General features: G+C 29.5%; 2 protein-coding genes across 2 annotated transcripts; both read right to left on the bottom strand.

The window, feature by feature from the left end:
* Window positions 1-11,275: 11,275 nt before the first annotated feature.
* LOC114187673 (benzyl alcohol O-benzoyltransferase-like) lies at window positions 11,276-13,069 on the bottom strand. Its single transcript, XM_028075981.1, has 2 exons — window positions 12,410-13,069; window positions 11,276-12,322 (listed from the first exon to the last, which is right to left on the bottom strand). The coding sequence occupies exons 1-2, from the start codon at window positions 12,857-12,859 to the stop codon at window positions 11,387-11,389; spliced, it is 1,386 nt and encodes a 461-aa protein (XP_027931782.1). The 5' UTR covers window positions 12,860-13,069; the 3' UTR covers window positions 11,276-11,386.
* A 3,547-nt stretch (window positions 13,070-16,616) lies between these two features.
* LOC114189028 (benzyl alcohol O-benzoyltransferase-like) lies at window positions 16,617-18,440 on the bottom strand. Its single transcript, XM_028077725.1, has 2 exons — window positions 17,759-18,440; window positions 16,617-17,671 (listed from the first exon to the last, which is right to left on the bottom strand). Exons 1-2 carry the CDS (start codon window positions 18,191-18,193, stop codon window positions 16,736-16,738), a joined length of 1,371 nt encoding a protein of 456 aa, XP_027933526.1. The 5' UTR covers window positions 18,194-18,440; the 3' UTR covers window positions 16,617-16,735.
* Window positions 18,441-19,632: the final 1,192 nt, after the last annotated feature.

Here is a 19,632-nt window from a genome sequence, read left to right on the forward strand (position 1 = left end):
GCGTACGTAAGTGGGGAGTAGAGTTTAACTTTTGCAACAGTGCTACAATATGTAAGAAAAACTATTTTTAAGTAGCCTCTTGAAACCCTTGACCATGTAGTTGATAAATCACGACGTCTAATTGCCCAATTTAAATTGAATGATCGGAATTAAGTGGATTTAATATGGTCACACAACTGCATAAACAGCCGAGGCCAATGTGGGGAGTAAGGAAGAAGTACGTGGGGAGTTGAAGCAAAGTTTTCTCAACAAAGGTGCAGGACATAGAAAAAAACCTAAGTAAAGTAAAATGTCAACCATTATTACTATTTCTTTTCTTAACACATAGATTCCTTGATGTGACTCAAGTGTTAGTCATTTTCAAATAATTTAATTTAATGTGACTGGACCCTCACAGAACCCCAAAGATATACTGCATTCAAAAGCGGGGAGTTATGCGTACGTAAGTGGGGAGTAGAGTTTAACTTTTGCAGCACTGCTACAATATGGAAGAAAAACTATTCTTAAGTAGCCTATTCGAACCGTTGACCATGTAGTTGAAAAATCACGACGTCTAATTGCCCAATTTAAATTGAATGATCGGAATTAGGTGGATTTAATATGGCCAAACAACTGCATAAACAGCTGAGGCCGATGTGGGGAGTAAGGAAGTAGTACGTGGGGAGTTGAAGCAAAGTTTTCTCAACAAAGGTGCAGGACATAGAAAAAAACCTAAGTAAAATGTCGTCAAGCCTTATTCTTATTTCATTCGTTTGCAAATAAATTCCTTGGCGTGACTCAAGCGTTAGCCATTTTCAAATAATTTTATTTAAATACCTCATTCATATTTCATGCTTTAAGAAAATAAATATTTGTCATCATCGAACTAAAAAGGGGAGTTACTCACCCGTATGTGGGGAGTACAGTTCGACTATTTCAATAGTGCTTCCACGTTGAATCAAAACTATTCTTTAATCGCCTGAGTCGACCAATGGCCATCATGTAAGTGAACAATGAAGTCAATCACCAAGTCCAGTACAATAATTAACATTGCATTCGTTTAATTTTGTGCATTGTCAACTACATAAACCGCTAAAAAACATTTCACGCATATATGGGCACTTATGCATACATATGTGGGGAGTAATGGCAAACATTTTTAACAAAACTGCAGAAAACGTTAACACAATTACTAAAATGTGTAAACACATGATTTGTGTTTCATTTTTCCCAACAAATTTTCCCGTGTATTATCCATTCCAAATGAAGTAATTTGTTTGGATGTAAACTTAGTACAGGCAATATTCAAACCTCTGATGGTAAGTAGGGAGTTAGGTGTAACTACTTGTGGAGTGGAGTTGAAATTAATCAGTATTGTACAATGAATTAAAAGTTGTTAAATACGTCTACAATATTGAATTCTGTCACACATATGCTGCATACATTAACTGGGGACTAAACCAGTACTATGTGGGGGACTAGTGCTACCTTTTCCTATTTGCACTGCAATAACTAAAAAACATTTCAACCTGCTGTTGTAACCTGACATACAATTGCCAAAGGGTCGATTGTACGCTTGGGCTGACGAATTCCTTGTCGTTGACCACTTCTTCTCACTCTCGCATTGCCTGATAACGACCCACCACCACCACCAATCCAAATGGTTGCCGGAATCTCACTTTCCCCCTTCTCTGTCTTGACTTTCTCAGTTCGAAACCACCCAGGCCTCACTTTCCCCCTTTTATCTCTTCACTTTCTAACTCTGGTCGCCCCACCCAGGCCTCACTTTCCCCCTTTTATCTCTTCACTTTCTAACTCCGGTCGCAAGTTGGTATTTCCACCTTCTCTCTCTTCACTTCTCACTGCGGAACGGACCTCCCCCCTTTTTTCTCTTCTCTTTCTCTCTCTAAAAGACATTTAATCTCATTTTTCTTTCCCTCTCAGCTGCACTTACGAACAAAGATTTTCAGTTATTAAAAATTAAAAAAACTGCTGCCACGTAAACTGTGTCAAAACCTTATCAAAAAATTTTATTGGAATATCATTATCCTAAAAAGTGTTGAAAAATCCAAGGATGCATATGGTTAAAGGAAAACATTTTCCTTTGTTTTTTGGTTGTTGGGAAAACATTCCCATCAACATTAAGAGTATGAAAAGGAGGCTTACTTGACCAATATATTTTTTAAACAATGTTTTATGACAATTTTTTTTCATTATAAAATATAACATTTAGAAGAGTCGTTAATATCAGTAATCTATTTAAAAATACAATATTATTAAAAGGTTTTATATCGATTAATGTAGAATATAAGAGTATTTTAAAATATCATCAACAGAAATCATGGATATATGAGACTGATTTACGACAAACATATCAGTAATTTTAATTTATTATAGTTTTTATATTTAAAGAAATATTATTTTGATTTACTATTGGATTTATGGGTGTTTTTGAATGAACTATATTAACCAGATTTTTTAACTAAATAAGATTTTATAAAAAAAAAAAAACATTTGGCTTTTAATTACCTAACTAAATATGATGTAACTACCGGTGGTCGCTCTATGGTATTCTCTTGTTAATCATCATGATTCCTGGTGTATCCGTGATGATTTTAATGTCGTTCTTTTGTATTGAGGATGGTGTTGGCTTTAGTCCAATTTCTTAGGTTGTGTTGAGGATGTGAATAAAAAAATTATTAAAATATTTTTTATGCTTTCTCTCGTTGTCTTTTAAATTTCTCACATGATTTATTTATCTTCTACTTTTACATGTTTTTTGTTTGTTTTTTTGAAAAGAGAAATTAGGCACAAATTCATCATGTTCTCATTTTTTATTTGTTCTCTTCCTTTTTTAAAGATAACAAAGGTATTTCTTTTTTATCTTTTGATAATAAAATATTAGTTTAATAATTAGTATTTTTTTATCTTGTAAGTCTTTTATATATTAATTTATGTATGAATATAGAAGGAAAAATTATGTATTATATATTTTTTCATAATCATTTTTTAGTTCTGACTTGATTATCATATGTATTTTTTTAACAATTACGTTTCTCAATTTTTGATAAATTATTTTTAGTCTTAAACTCTTTGTTTAAATAGATATATTGATGAAAAATAAAATAATAGATTCATCTTTTTTAAAGTGGTGAAAGGAAAAATATTAATTCTTTGGAACTTATAAATCGATATAAATCTCACAATTTTGGTTTAAATCAAAATACACTCAAATCATTTAATTTTAGTTCAAATTTTGCATATAAAACTACCTCATTATACTAAAATACATGAAAATAACTGTACATTAATTTAGATGTTGATGTCCAAACTATGACACTAGATCCAAATGGGAAAAAAATGGGAAGAGTTCAGATTCTCTACTGAATTTTTTAGTGTTGTCTTTTACTGAGCATTAAAAATATATTGTATTGATATTTTAAATATCTTTTTAATATATTTTAAAATGTCAAAATTAATGGTAGTCAGTGTATTATGAAGACACAATAGAAAAATAACACAACAAAATCCAGCAGAAAATTCAAATTCATGTATTTTTTAAGAAATACTAGATGTATTTATAGAGTGATAAAATAAATAATGTAAAATTAAGCAATATTAATTAAATAAGGACTTACCTCAACTAAGCAATAATGATAATAATAAATAATAATAATAATAATAATAATAATTATAATAAAAATAATGATAATAATAATATTATGACACCTTAAATATCCTATAAATATTTGATAGAAATATAAGATGTAATCAAACTACTCATATATGTTAATATATGAATATTTGTTCCAATATATTTATTTTATAATATTTTATAGTTTTTTTTTTTTACGACGAGGCTAATTAGGTTTAGTTGTACTACATTACCCAACATGAATGGATAGGTACAATTTTAAACATTTGAAACATACACTTTCTCGAAATCAATTCACATAGCTTCAAAGGTGTATCTCAAAATGGACAAAAACATCATGTTCTTTGTTAAGTTTTTGTATTAATTTTTAGTTCTGCTATTTAATTTGAAATTATTAAAACTTTATTTAAAATATTGAACTCTTTTCTTTCCAAAGCTTTAGTGAAAAGTAAAATTTCAATGTTAATTAAATTAAAAAAAATATTTTGATATTCCAACCAGTTAAAATTGAAATTATATTGGAAAAATAAAGGATTCACTTGCCACGATCATAAATATAAGATCGTAACATAAATGAATATGTTATAATAATATTTATTAATGTAAAGATTTAAGCACTATAATGTTCTATAATAAATATACTTTTTATTGTTGATAAAAATATATTAATAATTTAATTTTAAAAAATAAAAAATATATAATCGAAATATCAATGTAATTGGCTGTGAAAGAATTGTTTTTGGTAAGATATAAATGCCAACCTTAAATACATCCAACTACCCATCTAGAAGTATTAAAAGTTTAAGTTCTGGTATGAAAATAATTTTGTAATGCAATGCCCTTCATAAAGTGAGGCTGCTTAGTCACATCGGAAACTGTAAACCAAACTTCATGTATTTTTGGAAATAGTTATATTTATATTTATAAAATTAAATTTGCTGTTAGACATAAAAAAAGCCCTTAATAAAGTGTAGCTCCATAATCTGCCAACACTTCAATTTATATATTATATTTGTATTTTATTATTAAATATCTAATATAAAATTTAAAAATATTTTTATAATAATGATTTATAAATTGTTTATGTTAAAAATATTTAATATATTTGATTTTAATTTGGATTCATCTAATAATAATCATTTAGATATCATATTTTTAAATATATTTATATTTTGTAATATATATATATATATATATATATATATCAATCATGTATCATGTAATATTATTTTTAAAATAAATGTATCAACATGTTATACTTATGACTCATATTCAATAAACGTTTCTGGAAATGTTTTTATCTATGCATCATAGATGTAGCCGTTTTTTGAATTTGGATTTTCTGATGAGTTTTATTGTGTTATTTCTTTATTGTGCCTTCATAATATATTGATTACGCTTAATTTTGATATTTTAAAAAATATTATAAAAATATTTAAAATGTCAATAAAATATATTTTTAATATTTAATAGAGGATAACACAAAAAAAAAATCAGTAGAAAATTTAGACTCGAAATACACTCTCTCGATCTTATTTTCTCTTACTTAAAAAAAAAAATCAAATTCTCTTACTAATTTAAATATCATATAGCTTTTTTGGCAAGTAGATTTATGCGTTCCAGCACTAGAAGTATACATCTACGTTGTAACCTCAAAGTTGTCTTTCTTACTTTCTTTAATTTGTCATGTCCTATGTGCTACATGTACCACGTTAGTAACATAACATTATTTTTAATACAAAATTACATGGGAAATATTAAAAATAAATAATTCGAAATTTACATGAATACTGAAAAAAAAAAAATCATCTGAGAACTCAACTTTTTTTCGAGTTCACTTTACTGTCCATAACAAACTAAAATTTTCTTCTGCCTTTGAACCATATTAAGACATTAGTAAACTAAATACTTATTGTTTCATAAGCTATTAAACAAACTACAAGGTAGACATTATTAAACTAGGACATGATTAAACAATAATAAATCAACTAATCAATTTTTTTTCTCGTTCAACACTCTTTCACATTTACTTGTTGCACACTTTCTCCATTTCTTTTTATCATTATTTGCATAAAAATAGGTCAAGTATCGGTAAATTCATTTATTTTTTGAAAAATTATGTTTTGAAAAAATTTTATTGACAAACTTTTGACAAAGTATATGTGACAATGCTTTAATGGATGAAATAAAGGTTTGATATGATTTGGAAAGAGAAAAAAAAATGTTTGGTGTGTGTTAAAGCAAATTTTGTCAAACGTTATTAAAAAAAAGGAAAATAATTTTTTGACTACTAAATTTTGATAACTTTCTCTTACAATCTTAGGTGTCATTTTCTGATTGGTTTCCATTTTTTCATTTTCTCTTTCTCAATATTCTAAAACCACTTAAGAAATGACACCTCATGTTGTAAAATAAAGTTGTCAAAATTTAGTAGTCAAAATATTATTATTCTAAAAAAAAGTTTGTCAAAGTATCATAGTGTTTTTTTTTTTTCATGTTTACTTTAGAAGTAAATAGTTCGAAACTTACATGAATTCTGAAAAACAAAATTGAGAACTCAACTTTTCTGAAGTTCAATTTTATGTATTTCCATAACAAGCTAAATTTTCCTCAGCCTTTTCTATACCATATTAAAACGTTAGTAAACTTGAAGTTTATTGATTCAAACAATCTCACTTTTATTTATTTATTTTCCCTTTAAGTTTATCATATTTTATTTCTCAAATGAATATTTTAATCCAAACTAAAATCTTAAAACGTCACACTCAATCAGTTCGGCGATTCTCTCCACCCTCCATTCCCATGCTTCCATGAACTGCTATATGATGTTCCTGGCTCACAGCAAATTACCGACACTCTCCTTCTGCTCGTACAGGTATTTCTTCCTAACTATTAATCTCTGTCTATAGTTTGTTGATGTTGGATTTCGTCTTGTCCTTCTCCTTCAACCACACCATGTGTGATGGAGCTGGTATTTCACAATTCATGAGCACATGGGCTGAAATGGCACGTGGTGCAACCAAACCTTCCATTCCACCGGTTTGGCATAGGGAGCTTCTCATGGCAACACATCCACCTCGCATCACATGCAACCATCGCGAATTCGAACATGTCCCAGACACAGTCAAAGGAACCGTCACATCAAACAGAACATGACATGACGTGGTTTGATCTCATCACAGCATGTTTGTGGCGCTGTCGTGGCAGATGAGGATGTTCGCATTGGGTGGGGCAATGCATTGTATGGCGGAGTAGCCAAAGTTGGGGCTGGAGCATTTGATGCAGTAATATATCTGATATCGCATGAGAATGCAAACGGAGAAGAAGGTGCAGTGATACCAATTTTGTTGCCTGCCAAAGCGATGGAAAGGTTTGAACACGAGTTACATGACATACTTCTCGAGGTGAGCTTTAAACCTAACGTCCGATATCGATTAGAAAAAAATGTCTAAAAGATAGATTATGACTTGCTTCTGATATCTAGAAGTAAACTTGAGATCTACTTCAACTCTACAAAATTAACTTCTAAACTAAAATTTGCACTCCACTTATATATTATGAATTAAACTTATATAAATTAACTTTATTTCTAATTGATATGGGACTCTCAACATGTTCCTATCTAAAAGCAACCTACCGGTAAGATACATGTTTTTTACATTGTTTATATAGTTTGTATATAGTTAAGAGAATTTTGGTTTATATTCTGTAATGTTGACCAAAACCAAAGTAAAACTAGTAGCCAAATTATTACTTTTTTAATTACCAAGGTAGCATATTGTAGGGAATATTTATCCACGCTAACGTTCAAGTATTTAACATTTCTCCATGTAAATTACTACGGGATCTTAGCATTCTCTTCAACATTTTTCTATAAATTATTATCATCAATGAAATTTCAACTTTTCTTTATTTATTATCATCGTCAAAACTTCATTTCTCTTCAAGATTTTAGAATAAGATATTCATCTTCTTCTTTTATCAACATAAATATACATTTTGTTATAATTTAATTTAAAATGAAAGAAAATTATAAAAAAAAAATTGTCTTTGAAAGTTTTAGAACTGTATTTAAATTTATAAAAATTTATAAGATCAATTATATTTTTATATTTTGGTCTCCAATTAAAATATTTAAATAATTAGTTGTATTATTATAATTATATTTTAATATTTACTATCGCGAAATTGTCATACTAGTTACATTTTCTTCTTAGTTTATTTTATTTTTTAATGGTAAATAATTATTTTTGGTTAAAAATAGCATTTACCACAAAATGGTTAATTAGAAACAAAAATACATTTTTATAACAAGATTCGGTGTAAACAATGTCAATTCATAAAGAATAATTTAAAAAAAATTGCAATTCATTACCATTAGTTAAACTAATGATATCTCATATTAAAATTAAAATAAAGTTTCAATTACATATGCAAATAAGAAAGGATGGCTGAAAAAACCAATATTCTTCATCTTTTTTCCTGATCTTACTTTGATAATAGTTATTTTTTGTGTTATTATACAATTATTAATTTATATCGAAACTTATCAAAATTAAGAATTATATATATATATATATATATATATATATATATATATATATATATATAAGTTTTTTAATTATAAAAATCACACAGAAATTTCAAAAGAAATTACTTTACATCACTTTTAATATAAAGTTTTTCACATGGTTTTACTTTTCATATACCAATTCAGGTGTCTTTGTAAGACCTTCTCTTTGTTCTTCCCCAACTTTGAAATGACTTCCACCCTAAGATGATCTCCTCTTCTCAAGTTGAGATGGTTGAAGGGGTGTATGCAAATATATTTCGTCGACATTTAAGTCAGTAATTTTTTTTGTATTGTAGTAAAAATAAGACTAAATTATTCGTTTGGCCTTGAAATAATTTAAGTAGGTTCCTTAATTTTTTTTTTTTATGTTTTTAATTTTTTTTAAAATTGATTTAATTAAGTCATTTATGTCAAATATGTATCTATGATATTAAAAACATGTTACGTATTAGTTTGTAATTTATTTATTTATTTTTTATTTTTTTAAATCTTTTTTGTCCGAATACTAACATAAAAGACTTTTACATGTTATTTTAGAATTTTTACGTCTATTTTTGTCAGATATAATGATGAAAGATGTAAATTTATGTCAATTGACTAAACAATAAACAAAAGTTGATGTTTATTGCTTTTATAATACCCGTAAATTTATATCTATCGTAAACATAACAAACATAAATATTTTACTCTCTTTTTTTGTCTTCAATTTTATGTATGTTACTGTTAATTTATGTTTGTTAATATATATATATATATATATATATATATATATATATATATATATATATCCCGGTTAGTTCTATAATACGGGTAAAGTTTTGAGTTTTTTTTTTTAATTAAATTGGTTTTAGCATGAAATCAAAACCTGGAAAAAGAAAAATATCAAGAACAACATATAGATTTCAAACATAACGTTAGTAATACATAATACATATTTCTAAAGTCAAAATAAATAATTAGTGAATAAAATAGGTATTCTGAGTTAAAAGAAAAAGTTAATTAAATTTTATCTTCTGCATGCTTGAAAAAATAATTTGTCTATTCTCGCCTTATTTCAGTCATGTCTTCCTTTAATAAGATGGGTGAGAGATCCTAAAAAACTTAAAACACTGATACAATATTATTATATGTAAGAGTTTTTTAAACGCCTGTACAATTTATGCACAATTTATAAGAGTTTAACACTTTGAATTTTTCAATCATTCAAATGTTGTACTCACATTTGAATGAACTACTCTCTACTACACTTAAATAAATAATGAAAGAAAAATTAATATCACTTTTACACAAAATAAATTTAAAGAGTGATATAGGATATATACATTAAATTTGTATTTGTTTGTTTCTATTTAATGATCGGTTTTTCTCGCAACCTTAACTCATTAAATTGAAGTCATACTTACACTCAAATCATCCAAAACTTACACAATTTTAGTTCAAATTTTACATATAAAACTACACCATTATAGTAAAATACATGAAAAATACTGTATGGTTGATTCCAAGCTATGATGGTGGATCCAAACGGAGCAAGAACGGCTAGACTTTATGAAGTCCTTTTTTTTTCATCAGAAAATTTAATTTTATAAATATACGAAGTTTCCGATGTGACTAAGCAGTTTTTGGTTTACGAAGGGCATTGCATTACAAAATTTCCATGCCAAAACTTAAAGTTTTAATATTTCTAGATAGGTTGTTGGATGTATTTAAGGTTAGCATTTATATCTTACCTAGAACTATATTCATATTTTGATTATATATATTTTTATTTTTAAAACTAAATTATTAATATCTTTTATCAAAAATAAAGAATATGTTAAATACAGAACATGTTCAAATTTTTTTACTTTAAATTATTAATATATATTATTAAAATATTTATTTATGTTATAATATTATGATTTTTTTTCTTTTTTAATTATAATATCGATTTTAACCGGTTAAAATATTAAGATATAATTTTTTTAAAAGTTAATTAAAATTGAAATTTCACTCCCCACTAAAACTTTGGAAAGGAAAGAGTTCAAATTTTTAAAGTAAAATTATAATCTTTTGTAATTAAATAACAATTAAAATTAATACAAAAACTTAACATAGCACGTGATGTTTTTGTCCATTTTGAGGTGCACATTTGAAGTTGCACCTTATTTTGATAGAAGCAAATAGGGATTAAAAATAGACATGTTTCCATGGCATTGTTTGACGAAAAATTCTTGTATTGGTTGGGTATAGAAAATATCTTACTTCTTCAATTGGATATAAGGATGTAAATATTTGTGTTCCATAATCGTCATAATACTCATTTCCGTCATATTTCTATTTTCGTTTAAATTTTTAAAATACTCATATTCTATTAAGTAACTTTATATATATATATATATATATATATATATATATATATATATTTGAAAAAAATTGGGACTAAATTGAATCAAAATGGTATATGTGAGGACTAAATTGAAACAAATAAAAGTATATGGTTATATGGAACTAAATTGAAACAAATAGACATATGATGACTAAATTGAAATCAAGACAATAACACTCAGTATCTTATCACGTGTAACACCAAGGACCTGACGTATGACAAAAAAAACAAAAAAAAAAACATAGACTGATATGCGACACGCCATTAACGACATTAATATTTTTGTTTCTGAAATAGGCCTAATTGAGATAATTTTTCAAAAATTAAGACGTAATAGACAATTTTTTAAAAGTAGAGACCAAACTGAAAAATATCCGAAAGAAAGTTGGTACCATTCGATTAATTAAGCATTCTTTTTTAAAACGAAATTAGAAGCCAAATATTAAAAACAGATAGTTTGAAACTTACATAAATTCTGAAAAAAAAAATCATTTGAGAACTCAACTTTTATCGAGTTCAATTTTTTGTATTTCCATAACAAACCAAAATTTTCTTCGCCCTTTCAACCATACTAAGACATCAAATATTAAAGTTATTCTTTCATAAGCTACGATAATTTTTTTATTGGTTTTCTGATGCTATCTTCTTTTCTGCACACTAAAATATACTAATACTGGTATTTAAAAAGAAAAAAGTGATATATTTTAAAATATCAAAATCAATACCCAATATATTTTAAGGCAGTACACAGAAATAGCACAGAAAAAACCATTTTGGAAAACCATTTCAGAATCTAAATCCTATTAACAAACTATAAGGTAGACTTGATTAAACTAGGACTCCATATTTTAGTTTGGTTTTGGTTCCAAAACATGTGATCCAACTCTTTTGCAAACCTATTCATAGCTTCAGCAGGCAACCAGATTGGTAAGATGATGCCTTCTTCTCCATTTCTATTTTTATGCAAAACCTGATAGGTTGCTCCAAGAAACCTCCCAGCTCCACCTTCAGCCACTCCACCATAAACACCCTCACCCCACCCAAAATCCGCTTCTCTAAGCTTCAAACGTCTCAAATCCGAAATAATACAAGACCTCACAGTTGTAAACGTGCACCGATCCTTAATCACCATCAAATCTGCCACCGAATGCACGTACTCCTCTGTCACCTCACCTTTCACTTTCTTTATCAACTCCACTGCGTACCCAAACGGATTCTCACAAAGCTTCCCTGCAGTTGTGACTGCTGCAGGGTATGCAATAGCATTGCCGTAGTAACCAACAGGTAAAGGAGGATTGAACTTTGCACGTGCGTTCACTATCACCATCATGCGAACCTCCTCTTCTGCCTCTATCTCCAACGCTTTTGTACGACAGCGCCAGAAGCATGCTGTGATGAGATCAAACGTGGAACTGTGCTGAAGGTGGGGTGGAACCAAGCCACGAATAGCGGCTATTTGGGAAGGTCCAAAGAAGAACGACCGAAGAACCATGTCATGGTCGTTTGATGAGACGGTTCCTTTGACTGTGTCTGGGACATGTTCGTATTCGCGATGGTTGCATGTGATGCGAGGTGGGTCTCTTGCCATTAGAAGCTCCCTACGCCAAACCGGTGGAATGGAAGGTTTGGTTGCACCACGTGCCATTGCAGCCCACGTGCTCATGAATTGTGAAAGACCAGCTCCATCACAGATGGTGTGGTTGAAGGAGAAGGCCAAGATGAAACCACCGCACTTTAGCCGTGTCACCTGTGATGTCATCAGTTGAAATCCAACATCAACAAACTATAGACAGAGATAAATAGTTATGAAGAACTCACTTCAAAATTACAATACCTGTACAAGTAGAAGGGGAGTGTTTGTACTTTGGTGTGAACCAGGAACATGGTATAGCAGTTCATGGAAGCATGGGAATGGAGGGTGGAGAGAATCACCGAACTGATCGAGTGTGACGTCAGCATCAGCCTCGATGAACATGACACCTTCTCCGGTGCAATCCACCATCAATTTACGGCGAGGACCCTCCCTAAGCCTACCGGCAAATGGGTAATAGAAGACAAGTGTTTGTGACAGTGCTTGGCGAATGACTTGAACTGGGTCTTTCTCTGCCATTGATGTTTGCTTTGGATAAATTTGTATGAATGGAACGTGAAAACGAAGGCCTTCTTGATCATCGATGTCGGAAAGTAGCTTAATTTCATGAGGAGTGGGGATAGCTGGAGGGACCAGCTGGGGTTCGCATCTTCGCACGGTGAACTGTAGAGAAGAAGAAGAAGATGAGGCCATGAATTATGTGAGTATTTATTAAGAGAGAGAGAGAGAGAGAGAGAGAGTTACTTAGTAACTTGTTTGTTTGAGTTGACACAGTACCTACGACTGTTACCCCTTTTATAAACAAACGGATCTCCAGTCATAATAGACAAACTCGATTACGGAACGAAAATATTATTTTGGCAGTACTTGTATTCGTTTGACAAAAATAATGAAACTCAATTGCCAGTCGAGGATTTTTTAACACTATTATATTAAAATTTAATTGTAATGTTTATGTTTAAACGTATCGGTAATTTTAATTTATTATAATTTTTATGTTTAAAGAATATTATTTATATTTACATCCATGTATCAGATTTATAGTTTTTTTAATGAATTAAATTAACCTGATTTTTTTTTAACTGAACGAGATTTTATAAAAACAAAAAACATTGAATAATGAAGGGACTTGCTTTTACATAGGAATTACTGAAATTATTATTTTATTTATTTAATATTATTTTTTAGACTCAAATCCATCTTTTGTACACATAGTTTAGCATTATCAATAAAAATTTAATCACATATTTAGTCTTTCAGTTTTTTAAAATTAAATAATTTTAGTTGTTAATCAAAACGGTTAGTATATTCATTAAAAACAATATTTATTCAAGTTAACGATGAAGTTTTATTTTTAATACCATAATAAGTAGTTTACAATAATAGACGTGTAACATTTTTAAGCAGTTAAATAGCATATTAGCAATAGATTAAAATTGTTTAATTTTAAAATTTGGAAAAATAAATCTACAGCTAAAATTTCATGAAACTTGCATATTTTCAGATCTATAAAGATTAAAAGTGGAATTAATATTTTCTTTATATCATAAATTATACTATTTTACATTTCTTTTTACTTTTTTGTTTTTATTTCTATGATCACATATTCATAGTACGGTGAAAATAGTGTTCGATATGCAAACATCTTTCTATTTTATTTATTTTATTTATTTAAACGGTGGTAGTTGTAAACAAACATTATTTTTCTTTCACGTTTTAAATAAGGTTTCACGTGTTTTTCGTAGTAGTCGTGTAATAGATTGGTGGTGTTGGAAGGGACATAACCCGCAATCAATCACCATCCAAAAAACAAAAGTCTATTAACATTTGTTATACTAACATATACGAATACGTAGATTAATCAATGATTTAGTCATTTAATTTGTTGGTTTAGTTTATTTTTTGTTTTATTATTTTTTGTTCATTTTAGTTCTTTATTCTTTTGAAAATATTTAATTTGGTCCTTTTTGTTAGGAAAATATATTTTTAACAATTAAAATTTGACAACTTTCTCTTATTATTTGAGGTGTTATTTTTTAAGTAATTTTTTATTTTTTTTAATATTTGAAAATCACTTAGAAGATGATACTTCAAGTTAAAATAGAAAAAATTTAGTTGTCAAAATATTATTGTCATTTCTGTTAAGTTGGCCTTAACACATTATATTCGTACTAGGGATGTTAACGGAGCGGGTAGGGTACGGATAGTAGCTCCCCCGTACCCTATCTGCTAGATAAATATTCATCCCGTATCCATATCTGTCATATATCTGTTATGTGGGTACCCGTCTATTTTTTTCATATCCGCGATCCGAGGGTATCCACGGGAACCCGCGGATATTTACAAAATTATTTAAAATATAAATATTTAATTATAAATTCAATTAAAATAAAATAAAATACATCACTATGATAAAATTTAAATAAAGTTCAAACAAACTCAAGTCTCCATACAAGTCCAAATAATTATAAAAATAAATATAAAATAACGTTCAACACAATGAAAATTTTTTAATTAGTGTTTTCATCAACAAGTCCACTTTCTCTGATTGATTCCTACAAAATAATCAAATAATAAACCTCAACTGTCACGTGCCAAATATTCTTATTTTAATTCCATCATTTGACAACAAGCATACCATAAACGTCATTGTCTATAGGGTTTGATGTATATGCCCAATTTCAAAGAAGGGAAAGAGAAGAATGTCAATGGGTGTACTTAGGAGAAGACAACGTACCAATATTTGAAGCTGAAAGAATGAAGACATAAGAAGATAAGATATGTAGCCTAGAAAATATTAGATTATAATGTTTATATATATATATATATATATATATATATATATATATATATATATATATATATATATATATATACACACACACACACACATATATATATAGGGTATTTTTGTGAATTAAAGTTTAGCGGGTACGGGTATCCACGGATACAGATACTATGATACCATGATACCCGTACCTGTCCCGTTAACATGCGGGTATAAAAAATACTCGTACCCGCAGGTAGCGGGTATCCATTTTTAATATTCGTTTTCTACCATTTTTAATACCCGCGGGTACGGAGATTTTTGACATCCCTAGTCCATACATGTCACATATCATTAGAATTTCACAAAACGACACATGAGATGTACAAACGTCAACTTAACAGAAAGAACCAAATTGAACATTTTTAAAAAATTAGAAAACCAACTTAAACAAAAAAAATAATAAGAGAACTAAAATGAATCAAATCAAAAAATTAGAGGACTAAATCACTAAAGTCTGTAATTTTCGTTTTTTATTATTTTCTTATGTTTTGAGCTTTGGACTTTCTTTTAGAGTTTCTATGTTTTTTTAAACGTATTTGTCTATATATCAAGGTACCAAAAGTTGACATAGATACTTTTGAATCATATTATATGAATTTGCATTATTTTAGAAATTATTCTCTTGGTTATTGGATTAGAATTCTAATTTTTATAAAAAATTAACATCGTTATAATGAATTTTCACTTAACTTATTAATCTGTTAGATTGTGTCAACTCCATCCCTATTTTATTCTACGTTCCTTTCTTATTTATTTTTGTTGTGTCTCTTGAAAATTTAAATTCAAAAAATCGTATTTTTCCCAGAAAATCCCTCCCTTTATAGTAGGGTTATACGAAGACGAGTGGGAGGAGTTTGCAAGACGAAAAACTTCCTTTTGATTCTTGCTGATTTAGGAATGATGAAAAGAAAAATTAGAAAGAAAAATGAAAGAGAACCGAGAATTTTTAAGGTGCACACATAACATGACTTTTTATTACAAAGAAATTGTGCACACATAACATGACTTTTAAGGTGACCTTACACGACTTCTGAATTAGAGAAAAAGTTACATAAATCAAATACAACTTTAATCAATTTTTTAATTTGAATTGAAGTCCCGTAGAATTAACACAATTTCGATTCAAATCAAATTACACTTGTACCCGTCCATAAACAGCACGTCAATATTTTGTCAATGATAAAGTCAATATATTATCGATGATAGGGTGATGATCAACAAAGAACAAAGATATGAAGTGCATCGTCATAAAGATGATGGTTGAGAAAGGATGAGCAGAGGTGTAGAGTTGTATCGCTATAGAGTCGATGTCAGTAAGGATAGCAATCTAACCTCCTTGTAAGAAGATAAGATTAAGGAAATAATACTAACAAATATTATGTAATTATTATAGTTACATTAGTTATTATTTAGGTTGGTTGAGATTTAGGAAGATATTGATGATTATCTTTAAGATGATTATGTATATCTGTAATATTTGTAACTGATTTATCTATTATAAATAAAAATATTACTCTCATGGTCAAGAAACAGATTATTTTTAACCTAAACAAGTCTTAAGTAGTTAAAAATTATGTGTCACTTTTCTTGACGAGAAGAACACTTAAATTATTTCAACTATTTACGGTTAGTTCAAATTTTACATATAAAAATTAGTGTATAGTAAAAGAAAACTAAGAATAAGATAAATAAACTTATGGCCTAATGCATGCAGTGGAGATATGCAACAAATTATTAAACTATAAGGTAGACCTCGGGAAATAAAGAGTAGTTATTGTAGTTTGGTTTTGGTTCCCAAACATGTGATCCAACTCATCTGCAAACCTATCCATAGCTTCAGCAGGCAACCAAATTGGTAAGACTATGCCTTCTTCTCCCCTTCCATTCTTATGCAACACCTGATACGTTGCTCCAACAAACCTCCCAGCCCCACCTTCAGCCACTCCTCCATACACACCCTCACCCCACCCAAAATCCACTTCCCTGAACCTCCCACGACTCAAATCCGAAATAAGACAAGATCTTATGGGCGTAAATGTGCACCCATCCTTAATCACCATCAAATCTGCCACCGAATGCACGTACTCTTCTGTCACCTCGCCTTTCGCTTTCTTTATCAACTCCACTGCGTACCCAATTGGATTCTCACAAAGCTTCCCTGCAGTTGCAACTGCTGCAGGGTACGCAAAAGCATTGCCGTAGTAACCAACGGGTAAAGGAGGATTGAACTTTGCACGTGCGTTCACTATCACCATCATGCGAACCTCCTCTTCTGCCTCTATCTCCAACGCTTTTGTGCGACAGCGCCACAAACATGCTGTGATGAGATCAAACGTGGAACAGTGCTGAAGGTGGGGTGGAACCAAGCCACGAATAGCGGCTATTTGGGAAGGTCCAAAGAAGAACGACCGAAGAACCATGTCATGTTCGTTTGATGTGACGGTTCCTTTGACTGTGTCTGGGACATGCTCGTATTCGCGATGGTTGCATGTGATGCGAGGTGGGTCTCTTGCCATTAGAAGCTCCCTACGCCAAACCGGTGGAATGGAAGGTTTGGTTGCACCACGAGCCATTTCAGCCCACGTGCTCATGAATTGTGAAAGACCAGCTCCATCACAGATGGTGTGGTTGAAGGAGAAGGCCAAGATGAAACCACCGCACCTAAGGCGTGTCACCTGTGATGTCATCAGTTCATATCCAACATCAACAAACTATAGACACAGATAAATAGTTATGAAGAATTCACTTCAAAATTCCAATACCTGTACGAGTAGAATGGGAGTGTTGGTAACTTGTTGTGAACCAGGAACATGGTATAGAAGTTCATGGAAGCATGGGAATGGAGGGTGGAGAGAATCACCGAACTCATCAAGTGTGACGTCAGCATGAGCCTCGATGAACATGACACCTTCTCCGGTGCAATCCACCATCAATTTGCGGTGAGGCCCCTCTCTAAGCCTACCCGCAAATGGGTAATAGAAGACAAGTGTTTGTGACAGTGCTTGTCGAATCACTTGAACTGGGTCTTTCTCTGCCATTGATGCTTGCATTCGATAAATTTGTATCCATGGAACGTGGAAACGCAGACCCTCTTGATCATCAATGTCGGAAAGTAGCTTAACTTCGTGAGGGGTGGGAATAGCAGGAGACACCAGCTGAGGTTGGCACCTTCGCACTGTAAACTCTAGAGAAGCCATGTGTATACCTGTGAAGAGATCAGTGATTATGAAGTTTCTGACAGCTTCTAGGATTGTTGTCGTTTTATACTATGATGATAACAAAAAACTCGATCATAAAATTGCATACTTAACGTTGTTTGTTTACATCAGTCTTTCTCTTACTTTCTTCGCAGATCAATGAAAAAAAGTCTTTTATATCTGTTTCCACGTTCTCCCGTTGTCTGTGTACACAAAACGTTAACAAGTATATAAAACGTAGGAGAATCCATAACCTCTAGTGTAGTATACGAAAACCGTGAAACCCATTTGTCAGTGGTCTTTTTTAGCCTAACTATTTTAGATTTTAATTAATAGTCTGATACAGGTGTCATATGATTTTAATTTATTACAATACTTTTATAAAAATATATTATTTAGATTTTCTTCCTTACATTTATGATATTTAATAAATTAAATCAATTATATTTATACTTTTGAATTAAATTAACCTTGATGTTGTATATATACTATGCATATAAAATCCATGTACATACATGAGAAATAAAATAACTATTGTCACTTTCAACCAACATTTTACACTCTTCCGCTACATATTAATCATTTAAAATCAACTTTTCCGTTCAATATTTGTATTTTTGAGTACTTTCAACAAAGATTTTCAACAAAGATGAATATATAATTTATAATTTTCACTGATAAAACTGATGTTGGAATTTTATATCTAGATAACTACTTGCATTTGTTATAATAAGAATGGGTATGACCTTGTGATTAAATTATTAGTAAAGTCAAATATTTTTCTTTCTTAACAAGTTTTGTGCCATATAATAAACAATATCATCTAAATTATCCTTACATCCAATACACATAAAATACAACACACACGCAAAGGGACCACAATAATATTGTACTAGATATATCACATAAACATAAGTCGCTCAGTATATAATCATATATAGCGTCTTATTCACAAAATAGCAAAAATTATATATACTCAATATAAGTATAATTCATTCAATTTACTTTATTATATAACTAGCATAAACACTGTACTATCGCATGTACTATCGCATATCGTACCTGTATACGTATTTTTTAAATATTTGTGATATTATTTTAGTAGATAATGATATTGTAATGTTATTTATTATACAAAATATATAAAATATATCACAAAATATGAGAAAATAAAATAAAATATATAAGAAAAGATGAAAGAATGCTCGTTAATAAATAAAGAAGAAAAGATAAACGATTTTATAAAAAATTTGTAAAAAGAACAGTCAATTTTAAAAAATTTAACAAATAATTATATTTTAAAGAATAAAATTGATATTTTAAAATATGGAGAAAAGAAAAATCTTTTTATATATTATTATATATATTGTTATAAATAAATAAAAACATTACTTCAGCAATAATTAATTTTGCTTGAAGTTGAGAATATCTTTGATTTA

This window comes from Vigna unguiculata, chromosome 6, assembly GCF_004118075.2.
Source record: "Vigna unguiculata cultivar IT97K-499-35 chromosome 6, ASM411807v1, whole genome shotgun sequence".
Lineage (NCBI taxonomy): Eukaryota > Viridiplantae > Streptophyta > Magnoliopsida > Fabales > Fabaceae > Vigna > Vigna unguiculata.